Here is a 16,608-nt window from a genome sequence, read left to right on the forward strand (position 1 = left end):
CTTCACATTCTTCCCTGCTAACATCTCAAATGCTTTCAGCCTTTTAAAATTATGGTTCCCCAATCCAAGCCTAGTATTTTCAGTGAGTACATAGGGGACATGTCCTTCCTTAATCTGTACGAGATGTTTATAGTAACACAGACCAAGACTTTGATAGAATCTCATCATGCGTCTCCTGAGTTTGAGGTCAGCTAAAACCTGCAGATGTTTTTCACGAGAAATGCAGATTGATATTTTAAACTAAAAGGGAAAGTTCATTAAATTATTTGTTGTTCTTTTCAAGTTTTATCTTGTTATTGCTAGGGTTATGACCTTTAGTAATTCACAAAATACTCTGGGCTGATTTTCAGCTTGAAATAAAGATTTATGCCATTATTTATGCTCATATTCCCCTTGCAGGATGTGGTATGGATCATGGAGAATGAACGTGGGGTATATCACAAAGTGCCAGACACAAATTGCCTCTGATTGATCAGATTATAGGCTTTGCCTTGCCCACTCAATGTATTAAGTTCTAGCTAGTTCTCTTGTTGGCTTTAGCCTATCACTATTGTGTGACAAGGTTGCTCTGAATCAAATCTCGTCATCCTGGCTAGTAGGGTATCAGCTATTTCTACATATAAAACTCAAACTCCTTTTGGTCTCTCCTGAGGTCAAGATAGTCCCAAGTTAGGTCACTAATACCCAGGATTCATTCAACCAGTGTTCTTTTGATGACAAGATCCACAGGCTTTAATGTTTGAGGGTCAGTTCATTAATGAGTGATTATTAAAAAAAAAAAAAAAAAAAGCACCAACGTACCCCACAGAGCTGCACAAAGTATTTCTGAGTTGAATCGTTTCTTGTATTTTCTGATTTCTGGTGTGTCGCTATGAGGCCGAATGTTGGTTGGGTTTACATTTACCACCGAAATCTTTCTTGCTTCATTGAGTTTGGCCTGTTCTTGCCTAAGAAGTTCGCTAGTAAACAGAGCTTTGAGAAAAAGAATCAGAGAAGTCAGTGACATCTTAAAAGATAACCCATGGAGATGGGGCTTCAAAACACTATGATTTCTCCTTGTTTGGTTTGAATTATAGTAAAGGCAAGGAAACTCTGAAACTCTCCTTATTTTACACTTTTTTTTTGTTTTAGTAGAATAAAATCTAAGTCATTCATCAAAGCAATCTTTTATTCATTAGCAAAACAGGCTTATAGACACTACTTGCAGAGTCTAGAAAGTCCCAAACTAAATACACCATCCCCACTCTTGTAATATAGGCAAAAAAGATCTGCTTTTTAAAATTCCAGTTTATCAGTTGAAAAACTGTCGTAAGCTGACTTTGATGATTAATTACTTGAAGATTAGAAAGCAAGACTCTCCTTTAAATCAGCCCGATCTTTGTGGTGGGAAGCACACACCTAGAACTGAACACAATGTACCATGCACTTATTAAGTGCCTAATGTGTGTAAGACATTGTACCCAGAAATTGTTTTCGGGAAACATTTAGTTATGTTCAGAGATCACTGAGGAACAGCTTTTCCTAGGGTCCCTATGTACCCCTGGGTCTACCAGAAACGAAATAGAAGAGATGGAAAAAAAAATGGAAAGTAATACATTTGTTTTAGGAGTTCTACAGAAATAATAATTTTAAAAAGTCTTCCTTTTAAGATAGGACCTAAGCAGTAATCAGCTTAACTACTGAACTGAGGATTAATTTCCTTATCAGGTCATACCAGAAAGGAAGATGAAGCTGTTTTTTAAACACTGGGCCCTTGTTGCTTACCTGCAGCTGATGATTCCTCATCCTCTTCATCTTCATCAGTGGGAGACGTCTGGTATACTCTGGGGTCCACAAAGGGGGTGAAGGAGGCTTTGGTGCTGCTCCCCATGCCATACTAATCAATAAGCAAGAAGATTAAGAAGAGCAGATAAATACTGCAGGAATAACAATGCTAACAATACAGTGCTTGGGCTGTAAAATGATCACAGATTCTTCAAGGTATTCAGGTGTTCACATTCTAGCGCTCTAGTCAGTGCGTGCCTGTCTCCAGCTTCTTCTGGTATTGATTACTCACTAGCCATTGTGCATTTGTAGGACTTCATTAATTATCAGACTGCAAGAATTATAGTGAGAAAATTACATTTTGGACCACATGTGGCACCTTAAAATCTGTAAGATCACTGTGGTGACAGAGCTTACCTCTCCCTTTCAGTAAAAGCAATCTCCTATATTGACTACTTGATCAATATGAAAAGCTGACACAATTGGCAATAAACTAAGTAAGGAAGCCTACACAGCAGTACTTTATCCTGAACAGAGTCAAACCAAGGGGCTTTCTCTTGGGGAGGAGAGCTTTGAGCCCTTCTACTCTGGCCTGGCGATGCAAGTGAATTGGTGTTGGCTCCAAAAGCTTTAAAATCCTTAATTCAGGGATGATTTTATGCTGGAATTGAAGATATTTCCTTCCCATGATAGTTTCCTTAAAAGAATAATTACATCCTTATTTAGGGACTTCATGAGGATATTAGGTTTGTGGGCAATGTACCTTGAAGGCTTACTTTAAAAAATGAATCTTGGGCTTGAATGGCACCATGAAAACATGATGTCAGAAGGAGATGAGGGAACAGTAAACTCAATATCAGGGTTTCATGTCACAATATTCTAAATTTGAGTTTTGCTGAATAAGCTGCAATGTCTGTCATGTCCATTTCTTCTATTCTTGTCCTTTAACATCACAAACACATCTGTATTCAACATAATAAGCACATCTTTTTTGGATAAATATCTTTAACTAAAGGTTGTTTCACTTTAGTTTTACTGTTAGGTTTTTATTTAAAAATAAAACCACCATCCAAGACCTCTAAACATATAAGGAGAAAACCACAAAGATCTAATCTGATTTAATTCAAGATTTTCTCTCCATCCTATGAAATCAAAACCATTTCATCCTCCTCAAGGTTGAATTTCCCCTACCAAATAGAACACTTTCACGTACATGTTCTTTTTTGATCTGTGGAAGATGTCTGTGAAAGAGGTAGGGCAGGCACTAACATTTCCACATAGAGCTGGGGCAGCAGCAGAATTTGAACCAGGGTTCAATCTTATGGTGTCCTCCTTGGTACCAAGAGAGGTGTTCAGGCAGAAAATGCCCACACAGCATGAAATTACAATAGGATGCTGTGCTTTGCAATATACCACTGTGTTCTTTTCCTTGGGGTATGCAAAGCTCATCTACTCTATAACTTTAGAATTCAAAGGGTGCATCATAAAAACTTAGTGTGTGGACAATGTCAAAAATAATAGTACATGTACTTTATAAACACATTTAGGGCCTTACGTGTGATTGACAAGACTGTTAATGAAACAAGACCACACACTGTGAACTCATCCAACTGGTGTCAGTCATCAGCGTCTATGGGCACTACCTACAGACTGTGTTTATTCAGACTTTTCACTGGGACTGTTTCTATACAGGAAAGGTAATGCTTAGTTTCTTCCTTCTCATACAATTTTGAATTTATGAAAGATGAACACTTTAATAACTTATCTATTTATTAAATTTTATTTTTCATAAACAAATCATTTAAACTTTGTTTTACTTAAGTCATACTTAGTTTGACTAAATTAATGCAAATATAAACCTCAACTGTTGGCCTTGAAATCTGTGTAGCCTGAAGTTTCCATCAGAACTGGAGGTCCCAGTTCTGGTCTTAGATCTGTCACAAACCAGCTGTGTGTCTTGGATAAGTCATTCAACCTCTGTGAACCTCAGTACACTCATCTGTAGAAACAGGTATTGGTTCAGATGATATCTGATAACTTTTCACTGCTCTGCTTCCATGATTTCTCTATTTGAGTATCTGCATAAGTAGCTCTATAGTAGAAACCAACCAAACAAGTTTCAAGGAGCTTGGCGAAGCTTCATTCTTGAAGAGATCATGGTTTTAGAACCCCAGGAAGGACAGCAGAACTGTCATGTCAGCTGTTGCCCAGCACCTACTTCAGTCCCAGAGTCCATCTCCTGGGAATGGGTTGAGACACGCCCCAGTCCCTCAGTCGGGGTTCCAGCTGGAGAATGGCTCTGCTGCACCAGGTCAGGGAGGTTGATGTGGCCAGCAAAGCCATTGCTGTCACTGTGGCCAGATCGCTTCTTCTCTCCAGACGTCTGAGGGAGCATAGCACGTGGGAGGAGTTAGAGAGGGGGAAAAAGGCCACAGAGTGACATCAGCCCTCACACAGCATAGGCATACGGGGCTCCAAATCAACCCACTAGGGCGTGAGAAGGTGATATTCAAATTTCTATTTTACTTAAGAAAACAAAAAGGAAATTAAGCTTTGCCAATATTTAGTTTATGGATTGAGCCTGAAGCCTTACGTTCCTGCATGAGGTACATATAGACAGTGGTCACATATGGCATGGGGGTCCCATGTACAGAGGGAGACGCTACAAAAAGGGAGGGACTGAGCAGGGCCCACACTTGTAAACTCTTTTGTAGTACTTGTGCTGTATGCACCTGCCACTTATATATATTTACAGATCATATTACCAGGTTACAATGAAACAAACCCACACAACAGATAAATGACCTAAAATGTTGCTGAAAAGAAGCAGTGTGTGTGGAGTACTCCAAGAAAGGGCACAGACCATACTTAACTCACAGGGCTCTTTGTCATTCACAAGGCCAAAACAATGATTAATCGGATCTGACAGGAGTTCCAAATATATTGACATGATCTAGAATACTATTTGAAAATATGGATTTACAACTATCATAAATGTTTATGTCTCAATAAATAACTATGGTGCTTTGTGATGTAGGCAGTAACAAAATAAAGTCATCATAACTAGCAAAGCATTTGAAACATCACCTCTAGTATCCCTTTTTAACGTCATTTAAAGGTTTTTCTTTTTTTTTTTTTTTTGAGATGGACTCTCTCTCTGTCACCCAGGCTGGAGTGCAGTGGCGCGATCTTGGCTCACTGCAACCTCTGCATCCCAGGTTCAAGCAATTCTCCTGCCTCAGCCTCCTGAGTAGCTGGGATTACAGGCACGTGCTACCACACCAGGCTAATTTTTGTATTTTTAGTAGAGATGGGGTTTTACCATGTTGGTCAGGCTGGTGTCGAACTCCTGACCTTGTGATCCACCTGCCTTGGCCTCCCAAAGTGCTGGGATTACAGGTGTGAACCACCATGCCCGGCCAAAGGTATTTCATAATGTATATAATGTCAGTGCAGTAGAAAAAAAATGTATGACTTGTGAATAAATACACTGTATTAGGTGGCATGCTCTACAGTTTTTACTGATAGGATTACATGATGTAACAAGTTTGGAAGCCATTGCTCTGGAGAACAGTCTCTGCCAAAAAACCCCAGGGAGGAAAGGCAGGATTAAAAGACAACTCTGGTTTCCAAAAGCCAGTGCCCACATTGTAGGCCTGACTAGTGTTGCACTTTTTAACTTTTATGCAACTGGCTCATTGAGGATTCTTAGAGCAGATCTGATTAAGTGATGATTTCCCTCTCTGCCTTTTCTTTCATTCATTCATTGACACAGTATTTTTTAGTTCCTACTAAGTGTAAAGCATTCTACTGGCATGTGCAAGGTTTCATGCTGTTTCTTTGACCATCTCACCAGTCTGGCTTTTTACTTCTGGAGCTTGTCATGGATTTGCAATTACAGCTCTCTGCACCTGCCTCTGGCTGGAAGTGAAAGGAGGCACTTCTTTTTTTCTTTTTTCTTGTTTAGATGAAACAGACTCTCAAGCTCCTGTAATGGTGCATGTAATTGATGTTTCCAGGAAGCTTGAGAGATAACTGGAAAGCCTAGTGTCCTTTGTGTTTCTTGGCAACCTGCTCCTGGACTATGAGCTGTCCTGGAGAGGAACATTTTCTGGATTCATTTTGTCACAGTGGCCATCAGTAGTGTGTATTAGTGCCTATTCTCAGAGTTGAGCATTTCCTTTTCTAAATGACATTTAGGAAATTCAGTTCTAATACATCTTATTGTGCGCTACTTTATGTGTACTGGGCAGTTTCTCCTTTAACTTCTGTTCAAATATTGAAAAACTTTTAAACATTTTCCCCAAACTTCTCTTTGGCATAAATCACATGTCATCTCTTTAGAATTTTTTGGCCTCTCTTGTATCAGCAGCACTCTTTCTCAAGCCAAAAACTGATGCAGACACACTGGTTATCAAAGAAAGACTCAGAGAGGCTAACAAGGGGAAGTGGCTCAGATGATGAGAAGCTCAAAGGAATCCAGTAGTATGCTCTGAATCTGCCCACTTCTGAGTCATCACCCTTTTGTTCACTCCACCAGCACCTTCTTATTAAACACTTTCTGTGTGCCAAGTACTGTACTGGAAACACAAAGACAGATGTGCAACAGCCTTAAGAACCTCATTAACAGAACCTCAATAATATCTCGTCTTTATCTCTCACCATTCCCGTGGGGATTGGCACAAAGATGTTCTGTGTACCAACACATGCCAAGTACTGTGCTAAACACTTTATATATGACATTCCATCAATTATCTTGCCCTGAGTGACACGGGTTCTAAGTGGTTTGAACCCAGCTGTCTTGTGGCAGAGCCCAGGTGCTCTGGGCTGCACTGTTGTATTAGGGGGCTTACTCCTGGTCACAGCTGATTGAATCAGGGGTGGATGCCTGAGCCAAGAGGGACCAGATTCCCACTGGAATTTAATATTAAGCCCGAGAGACATGGGTCAGTTTCTGCTGGCAGTTGAACTGGGATGTGGCGAGTATCTTGCAATGGAGGAAGTGGAGAGGTGAGAGCAGGGGCATGCAGAGGGAGAGAAAGCTCCTCTATGAAGAGAGAGAAGAATAAAGGAGAAATGTGGAAAAAAGCAGAGATTAGGGTAAGGAGAGATGGGCAGCAAGAGAGCCAGTGACCTGCACGTGAGAAGCTGCCTGAGCTCCTGTCTGTTCCAGTCTTTCAAAGAGGCTCAGCTCACTTTTATATTTGGGTTCCTTTGATGAAATACCCTAAATCTTCCTTTACTCTATTTCTGATACCTACCCTCTCCCCACTTAAAAAATCTTCTTTTTTTCTTTTTTTTTTTTTTTTTTTTTTTGCTTACTCTGTATTAAGTGGGTTCTTTTACTCATTAATTGTAACCCAAAGAGTCTTCATGATGACAAGCTAGTGTTCTGGTTCAGTGAGGAGGATCAACGCTGAAAAGATACCAGCTGATACCAGGAAGGTGCTGTGGACAAAGGTCCATGGAGTCCCAGTAGAGGCTTGTAGGAGATAAGGAAGATTGAGAACAGGGACCTGCTTTTGGTGAAGTGTGGGTAGCAGTGGAGAATACAAAATACCTCTTCCAGCAGATGAGCCTGGACAAATGGCAGCTCACAGCTGGTGTGGTGTATTCTAGAATCAAGTAAAAAGTGGTCCTGTGGGGCTATAGGATAGGGATAGGTAGAACCACAGGGATAAGGGTATGCACTACAAGGGGAAATTTGTGCATCTGACAGGATCATGAGTGTTAGAGTGGTATGTTCTTATAGAACCATTTAGTCCACTCCACAAGATGACAAGTTGAGTGAGTTCTCCTAAAGTTCATCTTGGAGAACTGTACTAATAGCACCCTATAAGCTAAATCTTATTATAATGAGTTTTTATTTTATGTTCTTATTTTGTCAGGGATAAACTTTAACCTGTATTTATCTTGTTTAAACATGTACTTTTAGTAATTTTCAGCTCAAGGTTTGATGATGGTTAATTTTATGTGTCAACTTGACTAGACCATGGGGTGCCTAGGTTAAACATTTTTTCTGGTGTGTCTGTAAGTGTTTCTGGATGCAATTAGCATTTAATTGGTAGACTCAGTAAAGTAGATTGCCCTTTCCAAGTTGGATGGGAATCATCTAATCTGCTGGGGGCCTGAACAAAACAAAAGGCAGAGGAAGAAGGAATTTTCTCCCTCTTTTTCTTCTCCACTGGTTGAAGTGGGACATTTCATCTCATCTTCACCCAGCTTCCAACTAGGATTTACACCAACAGCTTCCCTGGGTCTCCAGCTTGCATGTGGCAGATCATGGGACTTCTCAGCCTCCATATCATATGAGCTACATCCTCATAATGAAGCAGTCTCTCGGCCGAGCATGGTAGCTCACGCTTGTAATCCTAGCGTTTGGGGAGGTCAAGATGGGCGGACTGCCTGAGCTCAGAAGTTTGAGACCAGCCTGGGTAACACGGTGAAACCCCATCTCTACTAAAATACAAAAATTTAGCTGGGCGTGCACCTGTAGTCTCAGCTACTTGGGAGGCTGAGGCAGGGGAATCGCTTGAACCCGGGAGGCGGAGGTTGCAGTGAGCCGAGATTGCACCACTGCACTCTAGCCTGGGTGACAGAGCGAGACTCTGTCTCCAAAAAAAAAAAAAAAAAAAAAAAATAATAATAATAATAATAAAAAAATAAAGCAGTCTCTATCTCTCTACATATGTAAATATTCTCTTTCTCTGGAGAACCCCAACTAATACAGTTTGTTATTTAAAAAACCCACACTTGAGAGGACAAAAAGATTTTGGTTTCCTTAATAGATCAAATTCCTATCAGACACTGGCAAATGCTATTTTCTTTCTTTCTTTTTTTTTTTTTTCTTTAGACAGAGTCTCGTTCTGTCGCCCAGGCTGGAGTGCATGGCGCGATCTCCACTCACTGCAACCTCTGCCTCCCGGGTTCACGCCATTCTCCTGCCTCAGCCTCCTGAGTAGCTGGGACTACAGGTGCCCGCCACCACGCCCGGCTAATTTTTTGTATTTTTAGTAGAGACGGGGTTTCACCGTGTTAGCCAGGATGGTCTCGATCTCCTGACCTCGTGATCCGCCTGCCTCGGCCTCCCAAAGTGCTGGGATTACAGGCATGAGCCACCGCGCCGGGCCGCAAATTCTATTTTCAAAGTGACAGGTTGTGGTCATAGAATACTGGAGTGCTATAAATAACATGGAGCCATTTGGATGTGGCTGGCAACGAAACTGAAAATGTGGCTCCAAATGTCTAGTTGGAGGTATTGACTCTGTCATAAAGACTCAAGCAAATTTTAAGCCACATTAGAAATCGGAGTCCTTTTATCTAGAGTCAAACAGCAACTCACTCCAGAACATTCTCCCTCATGTTTTCCTAAGTGGTAAGTTATAGGGATAGAAACCTTCTACACTTCCATTGAAATTATCCATTAACCACATTAAGAGATTTATATGCCAGCACTACACAATGTCAATTTCAGCAGCCAAGTCCATTTTTCATTTGAGGCATATGTGAAAGGACTCTTTAAAGGCTACTTGAAAGATTCAACAAGGCCATAAAATGAAACTCTAGCAAGTTGCTTTGTGAACTAGTCTTCCAGTTATAGCCCCACTGCCAATTATTATTTCAAAGGCCTTATTCATCTCAAAACTACAGTTCCTTTCTTTCTTACAAAAGTGAGATGCCCTTTGCCTTTTTGGAGAGCAAAGTCTGCTATTAGAGTTTCCCAACTCTGTCCTGGCTGAAGAGGAAAAACAGATGACATATGTTTATGTTTCAGAGGGAGGACTGGATGGTGATAAATAGTAAAAGGAGAATTCATTTCTGAGGAGAGAGTGAAATAAAATAAAAGTTAACATTTATTGAATGCTTAATTTACTAAATATTCTCAACCATCTTATAAGTTGTGTGCTATTATTTATAAAATTATATAGATGGATGCAGGGAGAGGTCAGGTAACATTTGCCCAATGTTCTCAGCCATTTCTTTCCTTCCAAGTAAATATCTGCACTCAAACTTGCATGGTGATGATGAAGTGAAAAAGAAGAAAAGACTGATTTTAATTTGTCAGGGTCTTTCTGGTTAGCATGGACACAGTGGGGCATTACTGCATGTCAGAAGGACAGATGAAAGGGAACATGTGCCACCCCCCAAATGAAATGATGTTCCTAGAGTTTTAAAAAAAATTCAACCAAAGTGCCAAGGTACATTTTTAAAGTAGATCTGCATATTTCTTTGTTCTTTCAATAAAATAACTTAATGGTTGTTTTAATGTTAATTTAACAAGATAAGATGATATCATCATTTCTTGGAACTACTGAGCATTTTTTATACGAAATCCACAAAGATAAAACCAGGGGGAGAAGAGACATAACAAGTCCAGTGATGCTATTCAGAGAGACCATTCATTTCTGTTTTCCTGTTGTAGGAAACATCTGAGTTTGCAATTTTATATCCTCAGGCCCAAATTCTATATTCCGATTTGCATAGCTCCTGCTGAAGAATTTGGACTAATGTAATTAAGTCACACTGCCAAAGCTTAGAAGAATACAGGAAAGAAGGCAGCAGACAATTAAAATCACTCAACTATTTAGAAGCACAGGTCCTCCCTCCCCCAAGAATTCTCCATACTTAAAATACATGCCATAGGCATTCTCTGTGAAAGCTTTAATGTAAAAACCACTTAAGAAATGGCATTTCCTCTACACAGTTTTTATACCAACTTACCTCTCTAATCATCAAGGTTCCTTCTCTTGAAATACTGCCGCTGAAAGTGTCCGCGTGAGAGGTCTCCAGCCCATGCGTCCCCACCATTCCCACATTGTACTGCTCGTTGCTCCCTGGAGCTCCTGTTGGTCTGAGATGAGAAGGAACAACATTCATGGCAATGTATCTTTAGGAAATATCTGTTTCCTGTCCATATTCGTTATTTTTGTTATAGTAAAATATACATATTAATAACATAACATTTACCATTGTACCAATTTTAAGTGTACATGTCAGTGGTCTTAAGTACATCTCATATTAATTTTTTTTTTTTTTTTTTTTTTTTTGGGAGAAGAAATCTCACTCTGTCGCCCAGGCTGGAGTGCAGTGGTGCGATCTCGACTCACTGCAAGCTCCGCCTCCCGGGTTCACGCCATTCTTCTGCCTCAGCCTCCTGAGTAGCTGGGACTGCAGGTGCCCACCACCACGCCCAGCTAATTTTTTTTGTATTTTTAGTAGAGACAGGGTTTCACCGTGTTAGCCAGGATGGTCTCGATCCCCTGACCTCGTGATCTGCCCATCTTGGCCTCCCAAAGTGCTGGGATTACAGGCGTGAGCCACCGCGCCTTGCCAATCTCATATTAATTTTAATGTGTGTTGATGTCTGGACTGGCCCCACTTTTGCAGCATTCCCTCTTGACCTATTCTCTGCCCAGTAGCCAGACTGAGCAAGCGTTTGGCTTCACCTGGAAAAAACACTGAAGTTGGCACCAGGAGTCACCAGGCTCTGCATGATCTCCCCTGACCCCTGCCTCCTTCTTTGGGCAGCAGACAACCTGACCTGCTTTTACACATGCTGTTCCCTCTGCCTGGACACTCTGGCCTTGGTTGGTTCCCTCTCATTCATCCTACATGATGCTTTCTGTGAGAAGTCTGCTCTTATCACCTATGTCTTATCCCAACAGCCCCTCTTCTTTTCTCTTCACCCTTTTTCCTTAATAGTTCTCATCACAATTTGCAATTATCTTATCTTTTGAATTCTCCCTTTCTCCTTCCCTCTCATTGCTTGTGACGGCAGAGTACTTGTCTCTTTGTTCATTATTATCACCCAGCCTAGAGTTGTCACATACTAGGAATGCAAAAAAAAATCATTAGATCCATGGGCTTTATGCTTCTATAAAGAAGAAATATCTACTAAGAACATTCTGGCTTATTGGGGCATCCATAAACTAGGAGGTTTAACTTAAACAACATTCAGCCTCTGTAATCATCCTGCATGGTGGTATATTGATTTTCAGTTCTTTTCTTGCTATCATGTTTACAGTATAATGAGAGAAGGTAACAGGATCTCAGCATACTCCCTGAGAACACAGACTGATGTTTCCTGTGTCCTGTAGCACAGAGCACAGTGCCAGGGCTCAAAAAGTGATGACTGGCTGCTCATAGTGAGCTTCACTCTATCAGGAGTGCCTCATTTGCATGACACAGAATTTCTCTGGTTTAGGAGCTCAGGGGAATTGAGAACCACACACCACAGGTTGAGGTTGGTACAACATGGCTTCTGGAAGAAGGATTTTGGTTGTTAATGCGATACTTGTTGTTCTCCTATTTTAGCATCTGCCTCTCTTTTAAAGTGGGTTTTCTAAAAATAGGAAAGTTTTCAAGGCTTATTTCTCTCTAGGCATATTAATTGCAACTTTTATCATTTTGTTCTTTTATTTTCATTGTTTCTTATATATTTAAAAATATCTCTGGCCTCTTGGATCTTATGAAAGTCCAAAGAATTACTGGAATCTTCCATCTAAGAAACAATACACCAGATTTATGATGTCTCTGGGGCAGAGAAAGACATATTTCAAGGATTTTTGTCCAAAACAGACAGGTGAAAAGATGACAGGGGGAGTCCAGACAAGAAAATGTATAGTAAGAAGCTTACATTGCAATTACTAAACTGGAGCAGTGGATTGAATGAATCTAAATATGGGCTAGAACTGATGTGTTTGGGAAGAAATTCCAAAGAGGCATTTTCATTTTCAACATTTCATTCCTAGAAAGGAGCTTTTAATAGTGTTCCAGAGACATGGAAAAAAAAAATGGAATTCCTGGCATTTTGATAGATTGGTAAATCATAGTTTTCAAAATATCATTTCTTCACTCATTTGTTTATCTTGTGTGTATCTTTCATTTTTTTTTCTTGCTCTTCTTTCTTCCTTTGTGCCTTAAGTACTTGTTTGGGACAAAATGATATAAAGCCAATAAATCAATGAAGTACTTATCAAGAGTCTTCCATGAGGGCAGCCACTTTTCTTCTTTATCAGACAGGGATTCTTTGCTATTGTCAGGGGCTCAGTTGGCCTGATGGCATCTCCCAGGATGATGCTTGTACAATCAAGTTCTCCTGTCCTAGTCAGACCTGCTTCCTCTGTTACCTGAATAACAGTTTTCTTGGTGGCCACCCCATCTTCAGTCCTTTCCCCCTCATATCCACTCCTCACAGCTGTGAAAGTGAGCCCTCCAAAACACAAATCTGACCAAGTCCGAGTCACTCTTCTACTTTCAATCTTCAGTAGCTCCCCGTCAACCACAGGATAAACTTGAAGCTCCTTACTGTGGCTTACAAGCTCTCCATTATCTGGTTCTTGCCTGTCTTGCTAACCTATTTTTTTTTAACAAAATCCTGCCCCAACTTCTAACTCTACCAGCATTTAACTTATAATAGTTTCCTATGCACACTATGCTAGAAAATCCCTGGTGACTTTAGCCTGCCCTCTTTACCTGGAAGATTCTTTTCTATTCTCTGCCTCCCTCTGGCTAACTCATTCTTTAAGCTATAGTTCAGGTACCTCCAAACCCATCCCAGCCTCACTGGAATGGTTTAGGTGGCTCTTCACTCTGCCTCCATGTTGCCCTTTGTGCATCTTTACCACTGCATTCAATACACAGTCCTGCAATGATCAGATCTCATTAATGTTGGTATTTTCAGTGCCAAGCATGGTGCTTGGAATGCAGGTAGCACATAATAAATGTTTATTAAATCGCTGAAGATCTTGGGTCAAGGGCTTTGTTTAATGTCTAACAGAGATTTCATTCAGGTTTATTGTAAAAATATAGCTCTTCTGTGAATTGATGAGTAATTGGCTCAAGAATTAAAATATCTTGAGCAATCAATGTTAAGTTTTACAATTTTATGAAGTTGGGTTCACTAGGATGTGCCAAAATAATTTTCTTATAATTGGGTGGTTATCATAGAATAACAAAAAATCTATTAAGATATATCATAGAACTTTACAGGAAAAAGAGTTAAACTTAATGTATACAAATTTTAAAAAATCATTGAGGAGATCAGAAGCTCCCAGGAAAGAATGTTAAAAACTGTGATAAGAGAATCTCACCATATTACAAATGTATGAACAACTTCAGTGAGGAGAAATGTGGCAAAAAGGCATTGATCTAAGTAACCTTGGAAATGAGTGGAGTCTGTAATACTAAAGGCAAGAGGAACTGTGCATAAACAGTGTACATTCTAGTTGACAAAGCTGTTTCCCATGAGGTTACAGGTTAACAGATTTGATACTACTATACAAAAATACTTGATGTGCACAGTTAAGTAAATGGGTGGTTGATATTGTGTGGCTGTGTCCCTACCCAAATCTCATATTGAATTGTAACTTCCATAATCCCATGACATGGGAGTGACCCGGTGGGAGGTAATTGAATCATGGAGGTGGGTTTTTCCTATGCTGTTCTTGTGATAGTCAATAAATCTCAGGACATCTGATGGTTTTATAAAGGGCAGTTCCCCTGCATATGCTCTCTTGCCTGCCACCATGTAAGACGTGCCTTTGCTCCTCATTCACCTTCCACCATGATTGTGAGGCCTCCCTAGCCATGTGGAACTGTGAGTCCATTAAGCCTCTTTTTCTTTATAACTTTATACACTCTCAGGTATTTCTTCATAGCAGTATGAAAATGGACTAATACAGTAGTTGATGGCAGAAGCCAGGTTTCTGACTGTTGGAATGGGGATTTACAAACAAGCAAGGGGAGGAGGAGGCATGTCAGTCAAAGAGGCACAGGAGCTAACTGAAAGAGCTCCCAATGGTCAAAACTGGAAAATTTGAGCAACAAAATAAAGAACTATTATATCCATGAATCTATACTGATATAAATGATGGAATAAATTAATAAATAAATAGAGGAGACAAATCTGTGCAGAAGAATTCTACATAAATTATGTATCTATTCTACCCTATGGGAGGGACGCATGATTCCCCACTCCTCAAGTGTGGGCTGTGCATAGTGGCTTCCTTCTAAAGGGTACAGCATAGAAAAAAGGAGAAATAAAAGAGTCATTTTACAGTGGAGAAATCTTCCCTTCTGGAGCATGTGCTGGTATTTGAGGGAAGACACTAATACCTAAGGTTGCCTCTTTGGCTTGCTTGATGTGATGCAAATCAAATTAAATGCCTTTCCTTCCATTCTTTTTATTCTATAAAGCTTTTTTTTTTCCTGATTATAAAGTAGTACATGCCCATCATATAATTGGGGATATACATAAAATAAAAATCTCCCATAATTATATTACCCAGAGGGAATCACTTTTATAATTTTGGTGTATTTCCCTCCACTCGTTATTTTTCTATGCATGAGGAATTGGGAAATACTGCAATTGGTTAGTTGGGGAATACAAACTTAGTTAAGTGCACTCTCATAAGTTATATCTTATAAAATAAATGCAAAACCAGCACAGTGCGTAGAAAAAAGCTATTGTTTTAAATATCAGAAACCACAGCTGTTTGTCAAAATGGCTGGTGCTCCATTTCTGAGAAGCTCTTCTGTGTTTACTTCATGGTGGGAACTGTGCTACAATATATTTTTGTTTTCTGCTTTAAAAATATATAGCACAAAATATAGAGGTTTACCTTAACAAAAGAAAATAAAGGTAATAAGAATGTATATAAGAGGCACTCTGGCCCCCAAATACTCAATTCCTAAATAAACTATTGTTTTATAATGAACTTTTAGTAGTATGAAATTTCTCAGGCATGCAACCATCACGTTGTAGAACAGACTATATATATTTTATATGCAATATAAAAATACATATATTTACAAATTGAAGTAAACATACACATACATTTGTACCCTTCGTACCCTTATTTTCTCACATATATAATCACATATTTTAAATGTTCTTTAATGATCATTTCTATCTATCTAAAATTTACCAATCCCTTAAGAACCATGTCAAGTCTTGCCTCCACCATCAGCATTCAATGATAGCCTCAGTTCATTATTTCTTATGCAGATTATAGTAATAGAGCCTCTGAATTGCTTTACCAGTCTCTAGTCTGTTCCCTTTTCAAATCGTCTTGCTGAAATTATCTCCCTCAAATATAACACTGAACTCAAGATACGTTCAATGGTTTCCAATGGCTACATATAAAGAGCACACTTCTTGGTCTGATTTCACTAGTCCAGACTCCTCTCCACCCCATACACCATACATTCCAACCAAAGTCAACTTTCTGTGTCTTTACTTCAACTCTTCCCCCTGCTTGGGACTCTAATATTACCCCATAGTTTTGTTGTTGTTGTTGTTTTTTTTTTTAAATCTTGCTGACAGTTCTTTGCATAGAATTGGCTATAAACTCTTCTTCAAAGTCAGAACTTGCAATTTCAAATGAGTGCAATTAAATGTAAATTACAGTCACCGAAGACCCACTGGATTCCAGACACCATGGAACGTGTTAAGAGCAAGAGAGATGAGTAAGGCATAACCCTTACCCTGAAAGATATCATAGTCCAGAAAAGGAGACAAAGACCTAATAAACAATCCTGATTCAAGGCAGTACATGAAGATGCAGGAATACACACAACATATGGCAGTAGCACAGAAGAGGGGACAGGCTCTACCTGTGCAGGCGGGGGCTGTGAGTAGGTGATTTCTAAAGGAACAGGAAATGCCAGACAGAAGTGAAGCATGGTCTATTCGGGAAATTTTAGAAAGGTGGGTGTTTCTGCAGTGGGGAGTAAGTCCTAGATTTGCCTTTAAAGGTAGGAGGGTGAACACCATTAATAGCCTTGCAAAATATGATAGGGAACCTATAACCCAAATGCTAATTAATATCTTTGGTTGTTCCT

General features: G+C 39.8%; 1 protein-coding gene across 5 annotated transcripts in view; it reads right to left on the bottom strand.

Moving 5' to 3' along the window:
• TNIK (TRAF2 and NCK interacting kinase) overlaps nt 1-16,608 on the bottom strand; it is a 400,486-nt gene that overhangs the window by 22,010 nt on the left and 361,868 nt on the right. For all 5 annotated transcript variants that reach the window (XM_054552986.2, XM_054552987.2, XM_024244766.3 and 2 more), the window contains 4 exons: nt 10,486-10,615; nt 3,983-4,147; nt 1,765-1,876; nt 802-972 (listed from right to left, as the gene is read on the bottom strand). In XM_054552986.2, the coding sequence (XP_054408961.2) occupies nt 802-972; nt 1,765-1,876; nt 3,983-4,147; nt 10,486-10,615 (578 nt within the window). The remainder of the gene's footprint in view (nt 1-801; nt 973-1,764; nt 1,877-3,982; nt 4,148-10,485; nt 10,616-16,608) is intronic.

This window comes from Pongo abelii, chromosome 2 (assembly GCF_028885655.2).
Source record: "Pongo abelii isolate AG06213 chromosome 2, NHGRI_mPonAbe1-v2.0_pri, whole genome shotgun sequence".
Classification (NCBI taxonomy): domain Eukaryota; kingdom Metazoa; phylum Chordata; class Mammalia; order Primates; family Hominidae; genus Pongo; species Pongo abelii.